This window comes from Oryctolagus cuniculus, chromosome 2 (genome assembly GCF_051225735.1).
Source record: "Oryctolagus cuniculus isolate XC-2025 breed Fujian yellow rabbit chromosome 2, ASM5122573v1, whole genome shotgun sequence".
NCBI lineage: Eukaryota > Metazoa > Chordata > Mammalia > Lagomorpha > Leporidae > Oryctolagus > Oryctolagus cuniculus.
The window spans coordinates 50,848,429-50,869,793 of NC_142868.1; the positions used below are offsets into that span (position 1 = coordinate 50,848,429).

The 21,365-nt window shown below is 47.2% G+C and overlaps 1 protein-coding gene across 1 annotated transcript; it reads left to right on the plus strand.

The window, feature by feature from the left end:
• The first annotated feature begins 15,816 nt into the window (after nt 1–15,816).
• NKX3-1 (NK3 homeobox 1) lies at nt 15,817–20,508 on the plus strand. The gene is made up of 2 exons (XM_002709466.6): nt 15,817–16,200; nt 17,238–20,508. Exons 1-2 carry the CDS (start codon nt 15,894–15,896, stop codon nt 17,654–17,656), a joined length of 726 nt encoding a protein of 241 aa, XP_002709512.2. The 5' UTR covers nt 15,817–15,893; the 3' UTR covers nt 17,657–20,508.
• Nucleotides 20,509–21,365: the final 857 nt, after the last annotated feature.

Genomic DNA, 21,365 nt, shown 5'->3' on the forward strand with positions numbered 1-21,365 from the left:
CCCTGCCCAGGGCTGGTGCCATTACCCAAGGAGATGACAAGAAGTACAAAGCTCTGGAAGCCAGTGCCCAGGCTGAGGCCCAAGGCCACTGTGGGCTGGGGCAGGGGGATGTCCAACCAGTGGGGAGCTGGGGATGGGATTCCCTTGGCCCGGGGAAGTCCCTGGTTCTATCTCAGAGACGCTCTGGAAATATCTTCACAATGAAACATCTCCACACACACACACACACACACACACACACACATAAAAAGTAATAAATAAGAAAATAGAGGGCATAGGCAGGTAATTAGATCAACTAGTGACAGTGCGACAGATGTTTATAAGAAAAGAAAAGCACATCCAACCAAGCTGATCCAGGAAAGCTCCTTGGGATGAGGCACCAAACTGTGACAGATGGAGGGAAAGGGTAGGGAGTCCACCTGAGGGCAGCAGAGGGGAGCACAGGGCACAAAGTGCAGGGGAACCAAGGACTTGGGGTAGGTGACGCAGAAAACAGTTGTCGGGATGTGTCCGTGGCCACACATTTCAACAAATCTGCATTCCCGGTGGATCTCATCTACTCTGAAGAGCCAACCACCATTTCTATGTATGTAGCTCCCAAATCCCACATCCAGAATTCTGGCTCTACCCTCTGTCCTGAATTCAGATCCAGCTGCTATTACTTCCTGGACATCTCTGTCCTTAATGTGTTGTCCAGTGTGAAGTAATGCTATAACTAGTACTGAAACAGTATTTTACACTTTATGTTCTGTGTGGATGCAAACTGATGAAATCTTTACTTAATATATACTAAATTGATCTTCTGTATATAAAGATCATTCAAAATGAACCTTGACATGAATGGAATGGGAGAGGGAGCGGGAGTTGGGAGGGTTGAGGGTGGGAGGAAGTTATGAGGGGGAAAAAGCCATTGTAATCCAGAAACTGTACTTTGGAAATTTATATTTACTAAATAAAAGTAAAAAAAAAAAAGAAAGAAAATCCCAAAAGTACACAATACAAAAAAAAAAAAAATATTTCCCAGGCACCTCAATCTAAAGCACAGCCTGTCTGTTCCCAGCTCCCTCCCACTAAACCCACTCCACTGTCTATATTCCATCTTCCATGAACTGCTCCATCCTGTCTGTAACCCAGGCAGAAATCCCAGTATCCTACTTAACTCTGCTCTCCCCACCCTGCCCTGTTCTAGATTCCCACTGCCACCGTCTTGCTTCAGATCCTTGACCTTGTGCATGTCTCCTAACCATCTCTCTGCCACCACTCCCTTCTCCCTGGGCCATTTTTGGGCTGTTATGGGGAAATTGTATATATTTCAAAGTACAATACACATTCTTTAACCCAAGGCACAGAAACTCCCACAACATGCCTCTCACCTCCATTTCCTGCCGCACTTCCTTCCCAGTCCTTCTACCTGCTTTCTGGTGCAGTCAGCTCTCCTAAACACACCAGGCAAGCTTTCCCCCTCCTGGCTTCAGAGGCCCAGCTCAACTGCCACCTCCCAAGGAAGTCTTCTCTGAGCACCAGGTCAGGAGTTCCTGAGCTCTCGGCGTCATGGTTGTTCCCTGCTGCACTGTGCATCCACCATTGCAACGTACTTGTTCATTTTCTTAATGCTCCCTAATAACAGCAAGACACTTGACTGAAGAAGTCAATTTTGGCCAATCTTCCGTATTTATTTATTTATTTATTTTAGTGTAGCATGCAGATAAAAGTATGCAAATAATGCATGTATGGGGACTCCATTTAAATAGTTCATGAAAAAAACATTTTATGGAAAAATTAAGCATGCATTTCAATATCTCTGCACCAAAATACTCAACTTTTTTCACTTTTTAATTTAATTTTTTTAGTTTTGGGGGATATCATTTTAATTTACATTATAGTCAAAGGCTTAATGGCTCTACTAAATAAAGTGTTTAACAAATAAAAAGTTGAAAAAGGGGACAGCACTGTGGTACAGTGGATTAAGCCGGCTCCTGCAGTGCAGGCATCCCACAGGGGCCCTGGTTGAAGTCCCGGCTGCTCCACTTCCAATCCAGGTCCCCGCTAATGCAGCCGGGAAAGCAGCAGAAGATGGCCCAAGTGTGTGGGCCCCTGCACCCACATGGGAGATCTGGAGGAAATTCTGGGTTCTTGGCTTCAGCCTGGCACAGTCATTTGGCACAGCCTGTTGCAGCCATTTAGGGAGTAAACCAGCAGATGAAATATCTCTCCCTCTGTCTCTCCTTCTCTCTCTCTCTCTCTCTCTCTCTCTCTCTCTCTGTAACTCTGCCTTTCAAATAACCAACTATATTTTAAACAAAAATTTAAAAGACAATTGTCTAGCAGAAAAATAGTCAAGGACTATAAACAATAATCAGATGGAAAGAAGTTCAACTTCACTCATATAAAGTAAATTTTAAAAGTCACAAAATCATTAATACTATAGTAGTATATAATTGCTATCTTTTTTGATAAATGTTTAAAACAAAGTTTGACAAAACACCATATTTGCAGCAAAACATATCCACAGGCATTTCTCATTTTCTTTTTTTGAGTGTTTTTAAAAATTTTAATACTCTTGTAAGGGAGAACATGGTATTTGTCTTTCTTTTTTACTTTATTATTTATTTATTTATTTATTTGAAAAGCAGAGTTACAGAGAGAGAGGCAGAGACAAAGAGAAAGGTCTCCCACCAGCTGGTTCACTCCCCAAACGGCCGCAATGGCCGGAGCTGCACCAGTCTGAAGCCCACAGCCTGGAGCTTCCTCTGGGTCTTGCACATGGGTCCAGCGGCACAAGAACTTGGGCCATCCTCCACTGCTTTCCCAGGCCATAAGCAGAGAGCTGGATCAGAAGAGGAGCGTCTGGGATGCTGGTGCCGCGGGCAGAGGCTTAGCTGACTACACCACAGCACGGGCCCCTCCGATAGACTTCCTGCAGCACCTCACACAGCAAGAGGAAATCTGACAAAGTGACCTTTCCACATACCCAGCCCCAGATCATGAAACAGAACACTAGCATCCTCCCCCAGAGACTCTCCTGTGCCTTCCCTACTGCCACCAGTCCCCCAGGAAACTGCCATTTAGTGAAATTAAATCCATAGGAAATCATCTGATATAATTATGTAACTTTTTGGAGTCATATAACATACATGCATTTGTCTGGCTTTTTTTCAGTCAACAGTGAGTGTGAGAGACGCATCCGCATTGTTACAGGTAGTTGCAGTTCATTCATTCTGTGTTTAGTTTTCCATTGTATGAATACACCCCAGGGGATTTGTCTAACCTACTAAGGATGGGCATTTGGGCTATTTCCAGTTTGAGGCTATTCCAATTGATGCTGTTAAAGACATTCTTGTGCGTGTCTTTTGGTGAATATTCACCCCCAAACATCTTTCTGTTGCATATGCATGAGGTGTGGAAATTCTAGGTCATGGGTATGCATATGGCCAGGGTTATAGATCCTGCTTTTATCTAAAGTATTGTGTTATTTTATGTTCCCCCAAAACCATTTGAAAGCTCTGGCTGCTCCACCTTATCACCACTCCTTTCTTTCTTTCTTTCTTTCTTTCTTTCTTTCTTTCTTTCTTTCTTTCTTTCTTTCTTTCTTTCTTTCTTTTACAGGCAGAGTGGACAGTGAGAGAGAGAGACAGAGAGAAAGGTCTTCCTTTGCCGTTGGTTCACCCTCCAATGGGCGCCGCGGCCGGCGCGCTGCGGCCGGTGCACCGCGCTGATCCGATGGCAGGAGCCAGGTACTCATCCTGGTCTCCCATGGGGTGCAGGGCCCAAGCACTTGGGCCATCCTCCACTGTACTCCCTGGCCACAGCAGAGAGCTGGACTGGAAGAGGGGCAACCGGGACAGAATCCGGCGTCCGGACCGGGACTAGAACCCGGTGTGCCGGCGCCGCAAGGCGGAGGATTAGCCTAGTGAGCCGCAGCACCAGCCCATCCATTTTCTTTCAATTTCTCCCTTCTTCCACTTCCTTGCCTGGAACAGGACAATACATCAAGGTATTGGGAGTTCCAATGATATAGCTGAGTTGAACTAATGGATGAGTCATGAGAGATAAACTTGAAGAGATGCCTAGTCAGTGAGCAGAGAAAAGTGATGAATGCCTATTAATCCCCTATGAAGTACTAGGTTCTTGACATACATTATATCATTCAATTCATAATCACTCTCTCAGCTCTAAGGTCCAGTGGAATAAGATGCATACCCAAATTAGGAGACTGAGGTTCAGAGTGATTGACAAACTTATCCAGAATCACCACCACTGAAAGTGCAGGTTTAGACTGAACCTCCACAATTCATTTGTTTTATATTATATTCTATTACCTTTTCATAATTATAACCACTGTATTCTGCTGCCTTTGCCACATGAGTCCTTACTGATATTTAACGACCTGAACATACAATCATATTTGCTGATGGTTCAGCACCCAATATTCATTTTCTGATTGTGGTATCTTTCTGATCTGCCATTTTCACCCTAGTCTTGGAGTAAGTTAGAGGATCTGAACCAATACATAGCTTCAAAGAACAGTTCTTCCTCCCAAAGAACAGCTGGAGATGTGTAAGATCCCAGAGATTCCCATGGGCTCTGATCCATCCAGCAATGCCTGGATTCAGAAGCAGCCCTGGAAACTCATTACACGAAAGTAACACACACAACGCTAAGATTATGAGTACTATAGCCCATACTGCCAATGGGGTAACCACAGCCTTTGCCTGCACTACTTAAATTGCCCACCAGGGGACAACATTGCCTCCAGTTTCCCACTATGGGAACAAAGGAATTCCCCAAATTCCATAGGACTCCGCCGGAAGCTTTTGCGTTAGGCTTTGAACAATCATTCAGGTCCTTCCTCAGGTCAAGCCCTTTGCCTTCTTGTTTGTATAGTGACAGTTACAGACGACACCGGCTGTTGTTGGCAATGGCTTCACTGTGACAAATACTGATAACAATGGTGACGCCTGTGGCACCCAGAGCACTGGTGCGCTTCACAGTGCCACTTGTCCTCCATAAACTGCCCATTTAATTGTCAAGAGAGGAAGTGTCATTCTCACACAGCTGAAGAAACGAGGAAAAGCGAGTCGGAGTCAGAATATAAACCCACGATGCCTGTTGACAAATCCTCTGCCGAGGGCTGAACTTGTGTGTCTCAAATATGACTGTCTGGGTTTAGAAACAAACCCTGCAGGATCTGGAGAGCAACTACTCCTGGCGGATTAGCTCAAACGCCCTGGAGGGAACGTGATCTGATGGGCTCCTCAGAGACTTCCTGACTTGAGGACTGGCGGGAGAATCAACGCCACCGGATCTGTTGGATTCCGGCTTAGCTCCGCCACAGGCCAGGTTGCTTTATGGAGGGTGAGCTACTTCTCTTTTGGGTTCTAGTTCATGTCGGGCAACATGGAATTAGTTGAACCAGCCTCTGTCAGTGAGACTTTTTGGGTTGTAAGTGACAGAAACACAATTCACACCAACATGATCAAAGCAATTCAGAGCAGTCTCACAGCCCACTTAGCTAACCGGCAGGAAGACTTACGATGGGGCTGGACTGAAGGATGACTGACAAAAGGGACCTGGGACCCACGGAGTCACTCCCATCCACCCCTCACCTCTGGTGTCTCTGCATGGTGAGCTTCAGACTCTCAGGTTAGCTGAAGAGATGGCCTATGGGCACATCACAATCACTTCATAACCAGAGAGGAAAGAGGCCGTTTCCTGCCAACTCCAGACTGAAACACCAAGTGAGCTTGTCCTCACCACAGTGAGCAGGGAGCATCAGGTGTGACAACGAAGATAGGAGATAGGAAGGCTTTGCAACTGCAGGGGTGGGTGTTAGGCACAGGGGTTAAAGTCCCCACTAGGGATGTCTGCATCCATATCAGAGTGCCTGGTTCAAGGACCAGTCACCCCCCGTTTCTGATCCAGCTTCCTGCTAATGCAAATACGTGGAAGCAACACATGATGGCTCAAGTACTTGAGACCCTGCCATTCAAACAGAGCTTTGCACTCTCAGCTTTGACATGGCCCAGCCCTGGCTACTGCAATTGAAAGATCTCTCTATCTCTCTCTCAGTAGGTTGTATGTGACATTTCTTCCTATGGGGACAGGGTCCTGGGCCAGGAATGATGCCACAGAAGGTAGCGCTGCCTGCTGGTTAGGCAAGCAAGATCAGGGCCAGATGGCATGCATCTCGGCTTTGCAACTTATTAGCTGAATGGCCACAAGAAAGTTAGTGAACTTCTCCCTACCTGAGCTTCCTTTTCTGCTTGGGGGGGGGGGAGGGGCAATAATAGTGTCATACACAGGGTTGTTGAGAGGATTGAGTTAATATAAAGTGGTGCAATATTTGCATATAACCTCTGCACATGCCTCCTGTATAACTTAAATCATATCTAGATTACTTATAATACTTAGCACAATATAAATGCTGTGGAAAAGTTGTTATACTGTATTATATAGGTAGTAATGATAAGAAAGCAAATTCTGTATGTTTAGTACCAGTGAAATTTTTTTCAAGTACTTTCAATTGCAATTGTTTGAATCTGCAGATTTTGGAGGTGGGGGGAGCCCAGATACACACACGAATGGGATGCAGGGCTCTGCCCACATCCAAGGCCTTTCAGGCCTCAGGCCACTGCTGCTGGGTGGTCTCTGGGGTCTGCTGTCCCTGCCCCCATGTCCAGGATGGCCGTTTCCTGGATGAGCTGTGAAAATACCAGCAGGGCCTGGTCTGCCTCTCCTCCCTCCCTGGGGAGCTACAGGGAGGGTCTGCTCAGGCCCAACAGGAACTGCAGGCTGAGTGATGGCCACCTGCTCAGTGGTCCTTGCCTGCATCTGTGAGAGGCGCCCCAGCCAGCAGACAGCATTTTTCTTGGTGAGGCCGCGTCTGTGAGTCCCTAGGCCCTGCGTTGTCTGTCTCAGGGTGCCCTGATCCCTCTGGAGAGCCAACCAGAGTTCTTGCCCTTGGTCACTCATCCTGCAGGGACCCGTGCCCATCCCTTGCCTGGAAACCGGCTCTGTCAGCTTCTCGGTGGTCACCCACCCTGCAGAGCGTCCGTGAGGCTACAGGAACCTGCTCAGGTTCATGGCAGGGACTGAGAGCTGCAGGGATGCAGAAGGAAGGTCTCGGATTGCTTGTGGCAGCCAGCATGGGGTGGCGGGAGCGAAGGTCACAGCCTCCTCCCCTAGACAAACAGCCCCCAATGTGTCTCCCAGGTGAGGTCCTCCGTTAAGCTGTTGAGCAGACCAGGCATGGAAAGACCGTGGCCACCCAGTGAGAGAGAGGCAAACTTCTGCAGACACAGCCCAGCAGCTGTGGTGGGAGACGGAGGGGAGGTGACCAGGGGCAGCGTTAGCAAAATACTCTGAGGTTCCTATTGCCCAATAAATCTTCCCCGACGGCCTTTCTTGGGCGATAAGCACTGATGAGGGACATCGTAAGGTTGAGTTATTATCTGCACCGAAGTTTCCCACACTCTCACTCTCTGGGCTGCACAGAAAGGCTGCAGACAGAGCTGAGCTACATAGGGAAGAGTGGGAAGATGAGAGCTTCCCAAAGGGTCCGGGGGTGCAAGGGCAGTGGCTGCGTGGCAGGTGTGGAACATGCAACACAGGGGCTTCAGAGTGGGGTGAAGGGCCCAGGGACGTCCATGGTCTGGAGTCCATCACGTGTGTCCACAGTGGCCTGCTCTGCCTGCACTCTCTGACTCAGGGAACTGCTCAGTGGCCTCAGCTCCTCACTACACAAAGGAGTGGGGCAGGAGGAGGGTGGCCTGGCATCACTTCAGAGTCTGTTAGAAATGTAGACTCTTAGCGCCCACCCAGACCTAATGGTTCTGCAATTTTGTTATAACCCTCAAAGTCTGGGCAGTGCTGCTGTCGCTGGCCAAAGCCCCTCCCCTGCTCCCTCCTCAGATGCTGTGGCTTGTTTGTCTCCACCAAGACTCATACTGAAATTTAAGGGAAAAAAAATTCTTTATTTACTTGGGAGGCCTAGAGACAGAGAGAGTGGGAGAGAAAGAGACAGCACTCCCACCACTTGTTCAATCTTCAAATTCCTGCAGTGGCTGGGGCTGGAGCTAAAGCCAGGAGTCAAGAATTCAATCCAGCTCTCCTACATGGGTGCCAGGAACTCAATTACTGGAGCCATCACCATTGCCTCCTGGAGTCTACATTGGCAGGAAGCTGGAGTCAGGAGCCAGAGCCAGGAATGGAGTCCAGGTGGTGTGTTAACTTCTAGATATCCACCCAGTGCTGAAACTTAATTGCCCTTGAAACAGTATTAGGAGGTGGGACCCTTAAGAGGTGACTTAATTATGAGGGCACTGCTCACCTGCTACATAAATGCTGTTACCGCAGGAGTGGGGGAGTTACGATGGCAGTGGCTTCCTGATAAACAGAGGAGTTCGGCCTGCTTTCCTCTCCTGCCTGTGATGTCTTCTGCCATGTTATATCACAGTGAGAAGACAAGCAATTCTGTCTTGGGCTTCTTGGTTTCTAGATCCATGAGCCAAAGAAACCTGTGTTGTTTATAATTTGCCCAGTCTGTGGTATTCTGTTAGAGTAGCGTAAAGTGGACTAAGATACCAGGTTCATTTTCCTGAGCTTTGGTCTCTGCACCATGCCCTCTTTTGCCACATCTCCATTTCTTGCACACTGCCAACCACCAGGTGCAAAATAAAAGCCAAACTAACTCAGGACCCTATGTAAACGGTTGAGGGCTACTTCATGTGTTACCACACTCACCCAGCATTCTCATGTTAACCCAAGATAAGAATCCTAACAGAAAAATGTAGGGCATGGAGAGAGATCAGTGGGAAGGCAGTGCCCTTGACCCACCACAGGAAGGCAGGTGTCTATGATGCAGGCTAACCATGCACACGGGGTTTATTTTCCCCTCAGCCCTCTTTCTGGTGGCTCTGCTGTCATACTTCCTTGGGAGTGGACAGCAAGCAGCAAAACAGGGCCAGCTGGACAAGGAATTCTGGAAAAGCAACATGGACGTAATGCCATCCTAGGGGACTTGCCAACCATCCTGTCTGACATTCCTCCTCTATGAAGCTGCAGCCTATTTTCTCTTCCCAGTGTCAGCCAGGACAACCAGGCTCAGGCTCCAAAAGAGCCTGACTTGCTTTCAAAGCCATTTCTGAATACTCAAGTCAATATGTATTTAGGAAATATCTGCCCTAGGATATGATGGAGAAGTCACGAGCTTCGGAGCCAGGGCAACCTGGTTAGCTGGGATTAGTTCAGTGTAGTTAGTTTAGTCTCTGAGTTTCAGTCTCATTCTCTAAAAAAATTATTTCCCCTGGGCTGTGATGCAGATTAATTGCCTACAGCAAATCATTGTAGTGAATCTAGAATGAATGTTCAATATTCATCCTTTTTCTCTCCCCTTTCTTGGGGTGATGCAGGAAAAGGAGAAGCTGAAACACAGCCCTGACATTCAACCAGGTTAGAACAAAACTGGTGCCATGGTTTGAATGTATCCTCTCCAACATTCAGGAGTGGAACAAATGGCCAAAGTGCTAGTATTAAGAGGTGATGTCTTTAAGAGGAGATTAGATCACGAAGACTCCTCCCTCCTGAATGGGATTAAAGCCTGTATAGGGACGAGCACTGTGGCATTGTGGGTAAAGCCTCTGCCTGCATTAATGGTACCCTATATGGGTGCTGGTTTGTGTCTGGGTTCATGTCCTGACTGCTCCACTTCCAATCCAGCTCCCTGCTAAAAGTCTGGAAAAAGCAGACGGCAGAAGTATTTGGGTTCCTGTACCCACGTGGGAGGCCTGGATGAAGTTCCAGGCTCCTGGCCTCAGCCTGGCCCAGTGCTGGCTGTTGTGGCCATTTGGGAGTGAACCAGTGGATATCCAGCAGACCTCTCTCTCTCTCCTTCTCTCTCTGTAAGCCTGCCTTTCAAAATAAATAAATATTTTTTAAAAATATTTTATTTATTTTATTTGAGAGGTAGAGTTACAGTGAGAGGGAGAGACAGAGAAAAAGGTCTTCCTTCCATTGGCTCACTCTCCAAATGGCCGCAACGGCCAGAATTGCGCTGATCTGAAGCCAGGAGCCAGGTGCTTCTTTCCAGTCTCCCATGCGGGTGCAGCCCAAGGACTTGGGCCATCTTCTACTGCTCTCTCAGGCCATAGCAGAGCTGGATTGGAAGTAGAGCAACAAGGACAAGAACTGGTGCCCACATGGGATGCCGGTGCTGCAGGCAGAGGATTAACCCACTGTGCCACGGCACCTCAAAATAAATGAATCTTAAAAGAAGGGGGGGAGTAGAGGAGGAGGAGGGGAAGAAAGCCCTTGTAAAAGTGGCTTCACACAGAACTGAGGTTTCTTGTCCTTTCATCCTCCACCACGTGGGGACAGAGTGTTCCTCCCTTCTGGGGGTTCCAGGAACAAGGAGCCATGCTAAGAGCAGAGAAAAGCCCTCACCAAATACCAGATGGGCCAGCAACTTGATCTTGGACTTCCGAGACTCTGCAACTGTAAGAAAATAAACATCTGATCTTCATAAATTACCCAATCTATGAGATTTTGTTACAGCAGCACAAAAGAGACTAAGACAACTAGTAAGGATTAAGTGTTCCTGGACCGTACAAAATCATCACTGTGCTCCTTCCAAGAAGCAACTCCTCCTCCAGTTGCTTTGGGTCTCTAAGGCCCACTGAACTTCACCAAATGGCCTCCAAATGATTCTTTTCTCCTCTTGAGTTTAAAGTCTTTAGCTGTGGTGGAAGGACATGAGGATGAGAAACCAAATAGGATACTGTCTAGTAAGGTACAAACTCTGAACTTTCATACTCTGGTCCATCCTAGAAAGATAGGGATGGGACAAGTCTGAACTCCTAGATCCTTGGGCTTCCAGAAACACTAGGGAAGCATTCTCCCTTGCCCACTCCCAAAACAGCAGATTCAAGAAGGACTGTCACTGTGTCAAGGAGACAGTGTTGAAGATGACAGGGTCTCTACTAGCAAAAAATTGGGGAATTCTCTCACTGATGCACAAACCATAGCTGGATGTTCCAATAATAAGCATTTATTGATCACCTGCTGAGTGCCAAGAACTAAGCCAGGTGTTAGGGATGGTACAAATATGAGGATGACACAGTTCTTTGTCAGGCAGTTCATAATCTAACAAAGGAAATGATCCACCCACACAACCCAGATACAAAGCACAAAGGCAAAGAAATGTAAAACCAGCTGAGGCGAAGTGCCAGGGCCTGTGTCCCTTTTTTGAAGGGAGATCTGAAGCTGGAAGAAGTGCTAGTAAAGGAAGTGAGACAGCACAACTCCAGCTCTAAACCTGTAAATTTTTAAAAATTTGTTTATTTGAAAGGCAGAGAGAGAGAAAGATATACAAACACAGGGAGGGAGGGAGGGAGGGAGGGAGAGAGAGAGAGAGACAGAGACAGAGACAGAGAGAGACAGAGAGAATGAATCTCCCATATGCTGGTTCATTCTTCAAATGTCCTACAATAGTCAGGGGGGCTGGGTCAGGCTGAAGTCAGGATTCAAGAATTCAATTCAGGTCTTCTATGTGGGTAGCAGGAATCCAACCGATTGAACTATCACCTGTTGCCTTCCAAGGGTTCACATTAGCAGGAAGTTGGAATCAGAAGCAAAGCCAGGACTCGAACTCAGGCATGCTGGCAGGGATGGAGATGTGGGCATCCCTAGTAACATCTTAACAACTACACCGAATGCCCACTCCTTGGTTTGTAATTCTAAAAAAAATTATCGGTGAGTAAAAGAAAACATACCCAGTGCCACTCTCCTTTTCTTCTTCCAACCTGCTGTTTCCATCTCACTGAGCAAAGAAAACTTCTCTGTTGAATAAATATATATATATATACACACGTATATATGTATATGCTTCCACACATGTTCTATGTGTTAGTGTTCAATGTAAAAGAGTATATAGATCAATACAATGTAACTTTTTAACCTGATGGTTTCACTCTTTAACACATTTTGCAACTTGAAGCAATTTCTGACTAGAGTGAGGATATGTTCCCCAGTGAGTACATTGGGTATTTGTGTGTTCCTAGGGCAAATCTCTAAGCATTGAATAGCTATGTCAAAAGATACGCCTAGGGCCAGCGCCATGGCTCACTTGGTTAATCCTCAGCCTGTGGCGCCAGCATCCCATATGAGTGCTGGGTTCTAGTTCTGGTTGCTCCTCTTCCAGTACAGCTCTCTGCTGTGGCCCGGGGACAGCAGTGGAGGATGGCTCAAGTGCTTGGGCCCCTGCACCCTCATGGGAGACCAGGAGGAAGCACCTGGCTTCTGGCTTTGGATCAGTGCAGTGCGCTGACTGTAGTGGCCATTTGGGGGGTGAACCAAAAGAAGGAAGACCTTTCTCTCTGTTTCTCTCTCTCACTGTCTAACTCTGCCTGTCTAATAAAAAAAGAGAAGAGAAGAGAAGAGAAGAGAAGAGAAGAGAAGAGAAGAGAAGAGAAGAGAAGAGAAGAGAAGAGGATATGCCTAGTTTTTAATTTTGACAGATACTGTCATGTTGCCATCCAGATATGTGAAACTGATTTACTCTACCTCCAACTTGGTGCCAGAGCAGCTGTTCTGGTCATTATCCACTTTTTTATTTTAACTTTCACCAACTTGATAGATGGAAAAGGGATATCTCAATGTGACTTTGATTTGCATTTCTTTAATGATAAGTGTGGTTAATTTTTTTTCTCCATGTGCCTCTTTATGCTGTACATCTTTGATCCATCTGAGATTTATTTTGTTGTAAGAAAATGTTTACATTTTCTAAATGATGGCACTAGTTATTAAATAATGCATATTTCCCCACTGATTTGAAGTGACAACCAGCTCTAAATTTTTAAAATGAAAAGAAGCCACTTTAAGCTAAACCTCACACTATACACAAAAATTAATTCAGGATGGATTATAGATTTAAAAAAAAAGTGTAACAACTTTAGAAAATAACACAGGAGTGGTCAGCATTGTTGCACAGTGGGTAAAAACTGCCACTTCCAATGTCAGCATCCCAATATGGGTGCCAGTTAGTGTCCCAGCCACTTTGCTTCTGATTCAGCTCCCTTCTAATGTCCTAGGAAAAGCTGCAGAAGATGGCCCAAGTGCTTGGGCCCCTGCTACACATTTGGGAGACCTGGAAGTAGCTCTTGGCTCCTGGCTTCAGCCTTGCCCATCCCCAGCTGCTGTGGTCATCTGGGGAGTGAACCAGCAGATGGACAATCTATCTCTCTGTCTTTCCCTCTCTGTAACTCTGACTTTCAAATAAATAAAAAAACTTTAAAGAAGTTTTTAAAAACAGAAAATAACAAAAGAGTATTTTCAGTACTAAGGTCAGGCACAAAGTTCTTAAATTACAAAAATTATAATATGTGTACAATAAAAAATAATAGAGTGAACTTCACTAAAAACTAAAAACTTCTGTGCTGTGAAATATCCTGTTAAAAGAATGGAAACACAGCCACAGGTTAGTAGAAAATATCTGCAAAGCACATTCCAACAAGGTTTATGAATAATGTTTATTTTTATCTACTGGAAAGAACAACAGAGACAGAGAAAGAAAGAGAGACTTTCTATTTGCTGCTTCACATTCCAAATGCTGGCAACTACCAGGTCTGGGTCAGATCAAAGCCAAGAGCCCCATTACTGGGCCATCACCTGCTGCCTCCAACAATGCATCAACAGGAAGCTAGATTGGAAGCAGAGCTGGCACTGTTATAGGACACAGGCGACCCAAATGGTGGCTTACCTGCCTGTGCCACATTGCACACCCCCAGAAGGCTTATATAAAGAATATATAAAGAACTATCAACACTGAATAGTAAAAATCCAGAAAATTCCATCATAATGTAACCCAAAGTCTTGAATATTTCAACAGAGAAGATAGCAATGGAAAGAAAGACCTTGTTCAATATCCTTAGCCATTTGTGAAATGCAAATTTAGAAGTAAAGCCAGCTAAGATATCAATGGCTAAAGTAAAAATAGTGATAGCACCAAAATGTTAGCAAGGATGTGGGGACACTGAAACTTTCATACGTTACCGTGGAATTGCAAAATCGCACAACCACTCTGGAAAGCAGTTTGGCAGTTTATACAACAGTAACATCTACCTCGCATTTGACTCAGTAATTGTACTCCTGGACAGTTATCCCACAGAAATGAAAACTATGATTACGCAAAAACCTGTACCTGAATGTTCATTGCACTTTCCCTCATAACAGCAAAAAACAAGTCATGGATCCTTCAACGTAGGACACACTCTGCTACCAGATCCATGGATCTTACTACTCAGCAATAAGAAATCATGGCTTTTAATCCACACGGCCATCCAAATGGACCTCAGGAGCGTTATGCTTGGTGGGAAAACAGCCAACCTCCAGAGGTTCCATACTGTGGGATATATGTTCCATTCATATAACATCCACAGAATGATATAACTCTAGAGATGGAAAAGATACTAGTGGTTGTCAGGGAACAGAAATGGAAAGTAGGGGCTTAGGAATGCAAATACAAAGAGGTAGCACAATGGAGTTCTCTTGTGGTTATGAAACAATTGTGTGTCTTGATTATGGCAGTTACATGAATCTATGCATGTGATACATTGCAGAAAACTTCTCTCTCTCACACATGCACACACAAGTACAGATTTTAAAACAGTGAAAATAAAATGAAACGTGTAGTCTAGTGAACGTTAGTTGCACGGATGTCAATATCCTGATTTTTAAAAATATGTAAGATGTCATTGTTGGGGAACACTGGAGTCATTTTTATTTTTTTTGCAATTTCTTGTGCATTTCAAAATAAACTATTTAAAGAATGTTTAAGTGAAAAGAGATCTAGAAAAGACAAGCAAAGAAAACTAGCAGTGCCGAAGACCTTCCCATGCACAGGGTGGTTCTCTTTGGCCTTACCCACAACATCCCATTCAATCCCTTTTCTTTCTCCCCAGACACACAACATACTATCCTTCCGAGATGTTTCCAATAGAATGGAATTAGACTAGGGCAGACACAAAAGTTGCATAAGAGTAGTGTAAAAGAACACCAGCACACTGCTTTTCTAGAGTCACCTGTTGTGAACACTGTAGCCCATTACCTCCATCCTGTGGGCGCCATCCGCCAGTCTCTGACATTGCTCCTGGGGCACGTGAAGGTAGGTTACCCACTGCACACGTCAGCGTTTATCTCCTAAGAACATTCTCGTACACGACCACAGTGCGGTATTCAGCGGGATCCAACTTAACGGAGGGCCTCCATCGTCACTGTTCCCTGTCACTTGCACCGATGAGGTCCAGCGGAGTTCAGTCTGGGGTCAGGCATGCCCCTGACTGCCATGCCTGTTGGAAAGCCTTGGATCCGGCGTACCTGGCTTTGCCACCGCTCGCTCCTGGTCGCGGGGCACCCAGAATTCTCACCTGTAAACAGGTGGGAGCGGTACCACGGACTCGCCTGTCTGTTGGTAAGACACCATGACAGCCTCGTGTGTCCTCGGCATCACCATTCCCGAAAAGCATCTCGACTTCCATAGTGGGTGGCTTGGGGCCGAAGAGACCCGCTTGGGTTTTTCGCCCCCTGCCTTACAAAATGGCTTAGGACGGGGTTGGGGGCAAGCCAGGGAAGGAAAGGCGGGAACCGGGGAAAGAATCCCCCAGGGCAGAGCGGAGCTGGACAGTGCGAAGGACTCGCCTTTTCTGCCAGGTCACCTGGAGCGCCAGGCGGCCAATCGGAGGCGCCGTCCGGTTCCCGCGGCCAATGGGAAGGCGGCGCGCGCGCCCCCCCTCGGGGCTATAAGTGCGCGCCGGGCGGCGGAAAGTGAAAGTGGTGCGGGCGAGGCGCGGGCGGCTGGGGCCTGAGCCGAGCGCGGCTGGGGCCTGAGCCGAGCAGCGGGGATGCTCAGGGCTTGCGAGCAGCGGCCGGGGGAGGCAGAGGCGGCCGGCTGCAGCCCCCGGGCTGCACCGCCAACCCAGCCCAAACCGCTCACCTCCTTCCTCATCCAGGACATCCTGCGGGACCGCGCAGAGCGGCGCGGCGGCCACACCTGCAGCCCGCAGCCCCCGCGCCAGCCCGACCCTAGGCGGGACCCCGGGCCGGAGCCCGCTGGAGAGAGAGGCCGCGCAGGGGCACTGGAGGAAGGACCGAACGCTGGGCCCGGAGCCACGCTGGGGGAGGCCGAGACGCTGGCGGAGACCGCGCCAGGTAAGCAAGGGAGGCCCAGCTGGGCTGGGCTGAGCTGGCAGATCGGCCCCGAGGGTAAGCGGGCCTGGCGAACCTAGCCGAGGTCAGAATGCAGAGATGCGGACCCTCGCGGCGACAGGCGAAGGGACCCCGGCGTCCCCGCCACCCCTAGCCACGGGCGCGCCTGGGGGATTCACCGCGAGCCCTGACGCAGGGCAGCGCCCGATTTTGACGCGGGTGGCCCGGCGCCCTCGGCTCCTCGGGGCTGCACAGCCGTCATGCACGTAGTGTGCACCTGGGCGGTGAAACCCGGACGCTGCCTGCGCCGAACCGGGCGTAGATCCCCTCACTCCTGGTGGGGCAACCTAGTTCCAAATGCAGAGAAAGGAGAAGCGAAGCCAGAGACCGAACGTAGCGGGTCTTTCTCACCAGCCCTCCTGGAAGCACCGGATGCCTTTGAGTACCATTTTCCTGGGTGTCATCGCCCCCTCCCCCATTTAATTTTATAAAGATCAACCACCTCTCTCTCTGTGGGTCCTTGCTGATTATTAGAAAACCAATGCAGAGGGCCAGTGCTGTGGCCTAGAGAGTAAAGCTCTGCAGGTTCAAATCCTGGCTTCTGCACTTGCGATCCAGCTCCCTGCTAATGCACCTGGGAAAGCAGCGGAAGAGGGCCCAAGCGCTTGGGCCCCTGCACCCATGTGGGAGACCCGGAAGAAGCTCCTGGCTTCTGGCTTCAGCCTGGCCCAGTGCTGACTGTTGCAGTCATCTGGGGAGTGAACCCGTGGATAGAAGATGGATCTCTATCTCTCTCTCTCTCTCTCTTGACTCTGACTTTCAACTAAATAAATAAAATCTTAAAAAAAAAAAAAACTAATGCATAATAGACAGACTTACTCCTTCCTCCCTCTGGAGAGATCCTTGGTCATGTGAAAAAAGTGCAATGTATCAGAGATAACAGAGGGCTGTTTGTTCACACCCAGGAGATAAGGGTGGGTTGACTTCTGTTCTCTTCCCGCTAACATGTAACTTTTCCTTCCCGTCCCTCCTTCTTCCAGCCAGGCACTTTGAGACGTATGTGCTGGACTGCGAGGACGCAGCAGGCACCTTACCGAGCCTTCCCCAAACTGCCAAGCAGCCGCAGAAACGCTCGCGAGCCGCCTTCTCCCACACTCAGGTCATTGAGTTGGAGAGGAAGTTCAGCCATCAGAAGTACCTGTCAGCCCCTGAGAGAGCGCACCTGGCCAAGAACCTCAAGCTCACAGAGACCCAAGTGAAAATTTGGTTCCAGAACAGACGCTATAAGACTAAGCGAAAGCAGCTCACCTCGGACCTGGGGGAGCTGGAGAAACATTCGCCCCTGCCAGCCCTGAAAGAGGAGGGCTTCTCCCGGGCCTCCCTGGTCTCCATGTACAGCAGCTACCCGTGCTATCCCTACCTTTACTGCCTGGGCAGCTGGAGCCCTGCTTTCTGGTAAAGTCAGCTCAGATGACAATGCTGTGTGATCCAAAACTGCCTTCCCCACGGTTTCTCTCTGGAAAGCAAAAGGGACCAAGATCAGGGAACATTGGGGAGCAAGAGGGATGCAGATCAAAACCATTGGAGGTTTGTGTGCAAATCCCAGATTCTTCACTGGTGGACCCATAAAAAACTAGGGCAGTAAATATTTTAATATCTAAGTAGTTCCTGCAGTGCATAGTGTAAGTTGTTGCTTTTAGGGGAGACAGAAAGTCAAGTGCTGTTTCCAGCACTTTGTATCATTTTGGTTGTGGTGCCAGCATCACTCCTGGGGATTCTGTTGCTACAACTCCCTCTTCTTGTGGCACTGGTCACTGACTCTGAAAAAGCAAACCAGCAGAGAAAAAGGAAAGCGCTGATGAGGATGTTGTCTGCTGAATTAAACCTAAGTTCAAAAGCCTTTCATTAGCCTTGGGTCATGGCCAAGGTTATGTTCTGTCCCTGTGAGAGAAGGTCCCAGAGAGAAACACCTTGCACTCACGGTGATTGGCATGGGACATGGAAATATGAAGGAGGAAACAAAAGTAGCAGCTTCTTCTTATTCCTTTTAAATTGTATGCTACTTTTAGTATTCATAGGGTGGCATTTGCTGTGGTTTTAAGACAAGCTGTGTAAACAAAACTCAACTGCAAGGGCAAGGCCATGCCAGAAGATTCTCTGCATTTCCCTAGGCAGTGACCCCAGGATGCTCTTGGGACCAGTGCATTTTTATTAGCATGGTGGAAAGAGTTCTTTTCAACCTTTATATGCTGGACCAGGGAAATTAGAATCAGAATTTTCCTGAGGTCTTCATGCCACAATTTGTACTATAACATGACAGATGACACCATTCTTTACTATAAGGTACTGTCTTTCTCCCCTTCTTATGTAGTTATCACTCACTATAGGCCTTTTTTTCAATCTACACTTTTGTTCTGGCTATACCTAACCTACACCTTCCTCATTCAGCCTGAGATTTTGTCATTGTTGTTGTCATCATTGTTTTTTTTCTCAAAGCTTTATCTGTCTTAACTTAAAAAATAAGTAGGAAGAGGCAGCTTCTAAACAGACAAAAAGGCATGCATTTCTTAATCTGGAAACTCTTACTTCTTTCCTTAAAAAAGTAACATCATTAAATCCCAAAATCTATTTAAAGACTCGACTGCCCAAGCAGGTCACTGCTGCTTTTATAGGACTTTCTGGTGACTCTGATGCCACAATTCAAAGTCTGAGAACCCTTGGGGCCCCCTGCAGGCAGAGGAGGTAGGGGTACTGGGTTTTCTTTTCTTTTCTTTTCTTTCTTTCTTTCTTTCTTTCTTTCTTTCTTTCTTTCTTTCTTTCTTTTGACAGGCAGAGTGGACAGTGAGAGAGAGAGAGACAGAGAGAAAGGTCTTCCTTTTGCTGTTGGTTCACCCTCCAATGGCCGCCGTGGCCGGCACACCGCGCTGATCCGAAGCCAGGAGCCAGGTGCTTCTCCTGGTCTCCCATGGGGTGCAGGGCCCAAGCACTTGGGCCATCCTCCACTGCACTCCTGGGCCATAGCAGAGAGCTGGCCTGGAAGAGAGACAACCAGGACAGAATCCGGTGCCCCAACCGGGACTAGAACCTGGGGTGCCGGTGCCACAGGCGGAGGATTAGCCTATTGAGCTGCAGCGCCAGCCAGGTACTGGGTTTTCACATGGAAGAACACAGTGCAAAATGAAGGGCTGAGGAGCTGGTCTTCTCCAGTTGTCTAGTGGACATGGAGGCTCGTGGGCAGGCCGTGGGAGAGAAGGCAGCCCAGATCTTTGGAAGCCCAGTCCACTGAGCAAGCAAAGGGGGCTGATAGCACTTGGCAGGAAGAGGCTGAGAACAAGGAAACTTTTCAGAACACAACATTATGATGGCCTCAGTTTCCAGATAAACAAACTCTCCAAATACTTTGGGGACTGTGTTTAATGCCTGTAATGGGTCCTCCACATAGGATACCTAGTGACTTCAGAGAGGGTGAGCTGAGAACAAAAGAAGTTTGGTTGTCCTTCTGTGTCTGTCTTAGTAGCTCATGTGACCTGGTAGAGGGGATTCCCAGAAAACAAAACTTTACTAACAAGGAACCCCAAGGCCTAATTCTACCTAATTCTGTTTTGTGAGAATGCTTTCAATTTCCTCCTGTTAAAAGAGCCAGTTCACTATCTGGCAAAACTGCCTATGTGAAGTTTGTAAAAGGGTGTCCCGTTTTCCCCATTCTCTATGTTTTGGGCTCCATGTTGAAATACCGCTATTAGATGCTGCTGCCCCCACCTCAGGACTGACTGCTCCAAAGGTGAACTAGCCTGAATCGCTTTCTCCTTCTCACATGACTTTTAAGATGAGCATTTAGTGCTTCCTCCTTACTCAGGACTTTTTCACTCCCCACCCTCTGAATATAATTCTTTTCAACATGCAGTTGTGCAAGGATTAGGCATTTTACAATGATGTATGTTGTATTGCAAAAACAAAAAGCCTCTGTTTAAAATTGTTTGGCTTGTGAATCCATCTTGCATTTTTCCTACTGGAGTTAGCTATCTGTGCATATGTGAACTGGTGAAAGATCATTTGAAAAGCTAGTCTGCCAGAACCCGACAGGTAGCCTGGACAGCGCCCTGGACCATTGTGCCAAGCAGCCTGTGTCTATCCTGTTGAATCAGTCAGTTTGAGTTCTCCACATGTGTAATAAACCCTGCTCCAATCTGTAACACAAAAGTCTGTGACTTGAATTTTAGTAAAGCACTCCAATCAAACTTTATTTTTCTATGAATTTTTTTGCAGCAAATGGGTGTTTTTAAAATAAAGTCTATGTCTATATTAGACATATCTGTGTGTGATGTGCAGTGTCCTGTTTACCATGTATTACTTATTTACTTATTTCTGATTACCATATTCTCTCACCTTCCACTGCCTGAAAAGCATTTGGGAACCACAGAACCCCAAGAAACAGCTTTGGTGGTCACCAGTGGTGGTTCTTTTATATACACAGTGTCCTCAGTTCCTGATTTAAAGAAGAGAAAGACATTTCTTTTTTCTGCTTCAACCCCAGGATACCATTTGTTTGAATAGAGACCATCAGTAATGATGGTATTTACTTACATTTCTTGAAGATCCTGAAGGGAACATGGAGACCCCAGCAATGCTTCTTTGAACATCCCCCTTCTGTGTTCTACCAGCCCCTCACAGGACAGCGCCCCTGGCCCTCACACTCCTGCATCTCTGCAAACGTCACCTGCACCCGGAGTCCACAACTTCGTGCAGGGGAACTCTTTGACTTGGAATCCCAGTATGGGAAATAGGTTTTACTAATGTTAAAGTTAAACATACAACTCACATGTCTGTCATCTGCCTGCATTTAACCTTCACTAAATCCCACAAGCAAAAGCACTTGATTACCCGAGAGAATTGATGCTTTTCTTCCCCCTCCTTCAAGGAAATAGAAGCTTAAAGAGTAAAGTGCTTATTGTAGGTAAAACAGATCATAATTGCAAAGTTTGCGCTAATCCTTTAAGTACATTGTACACACAGGTGGGGTTTCTTGCAGCCTGCTCATATCATGAGATTTAACTCTTTGCACAAACCTAGAGCCATCCTTCCCTCCCCAGCAAGCCATTGGCTCTCACATTACAAAGGCTCAGGCACCAAACTAGCAGATGTGGATTTTGTTTTTGGCAAACCATTTA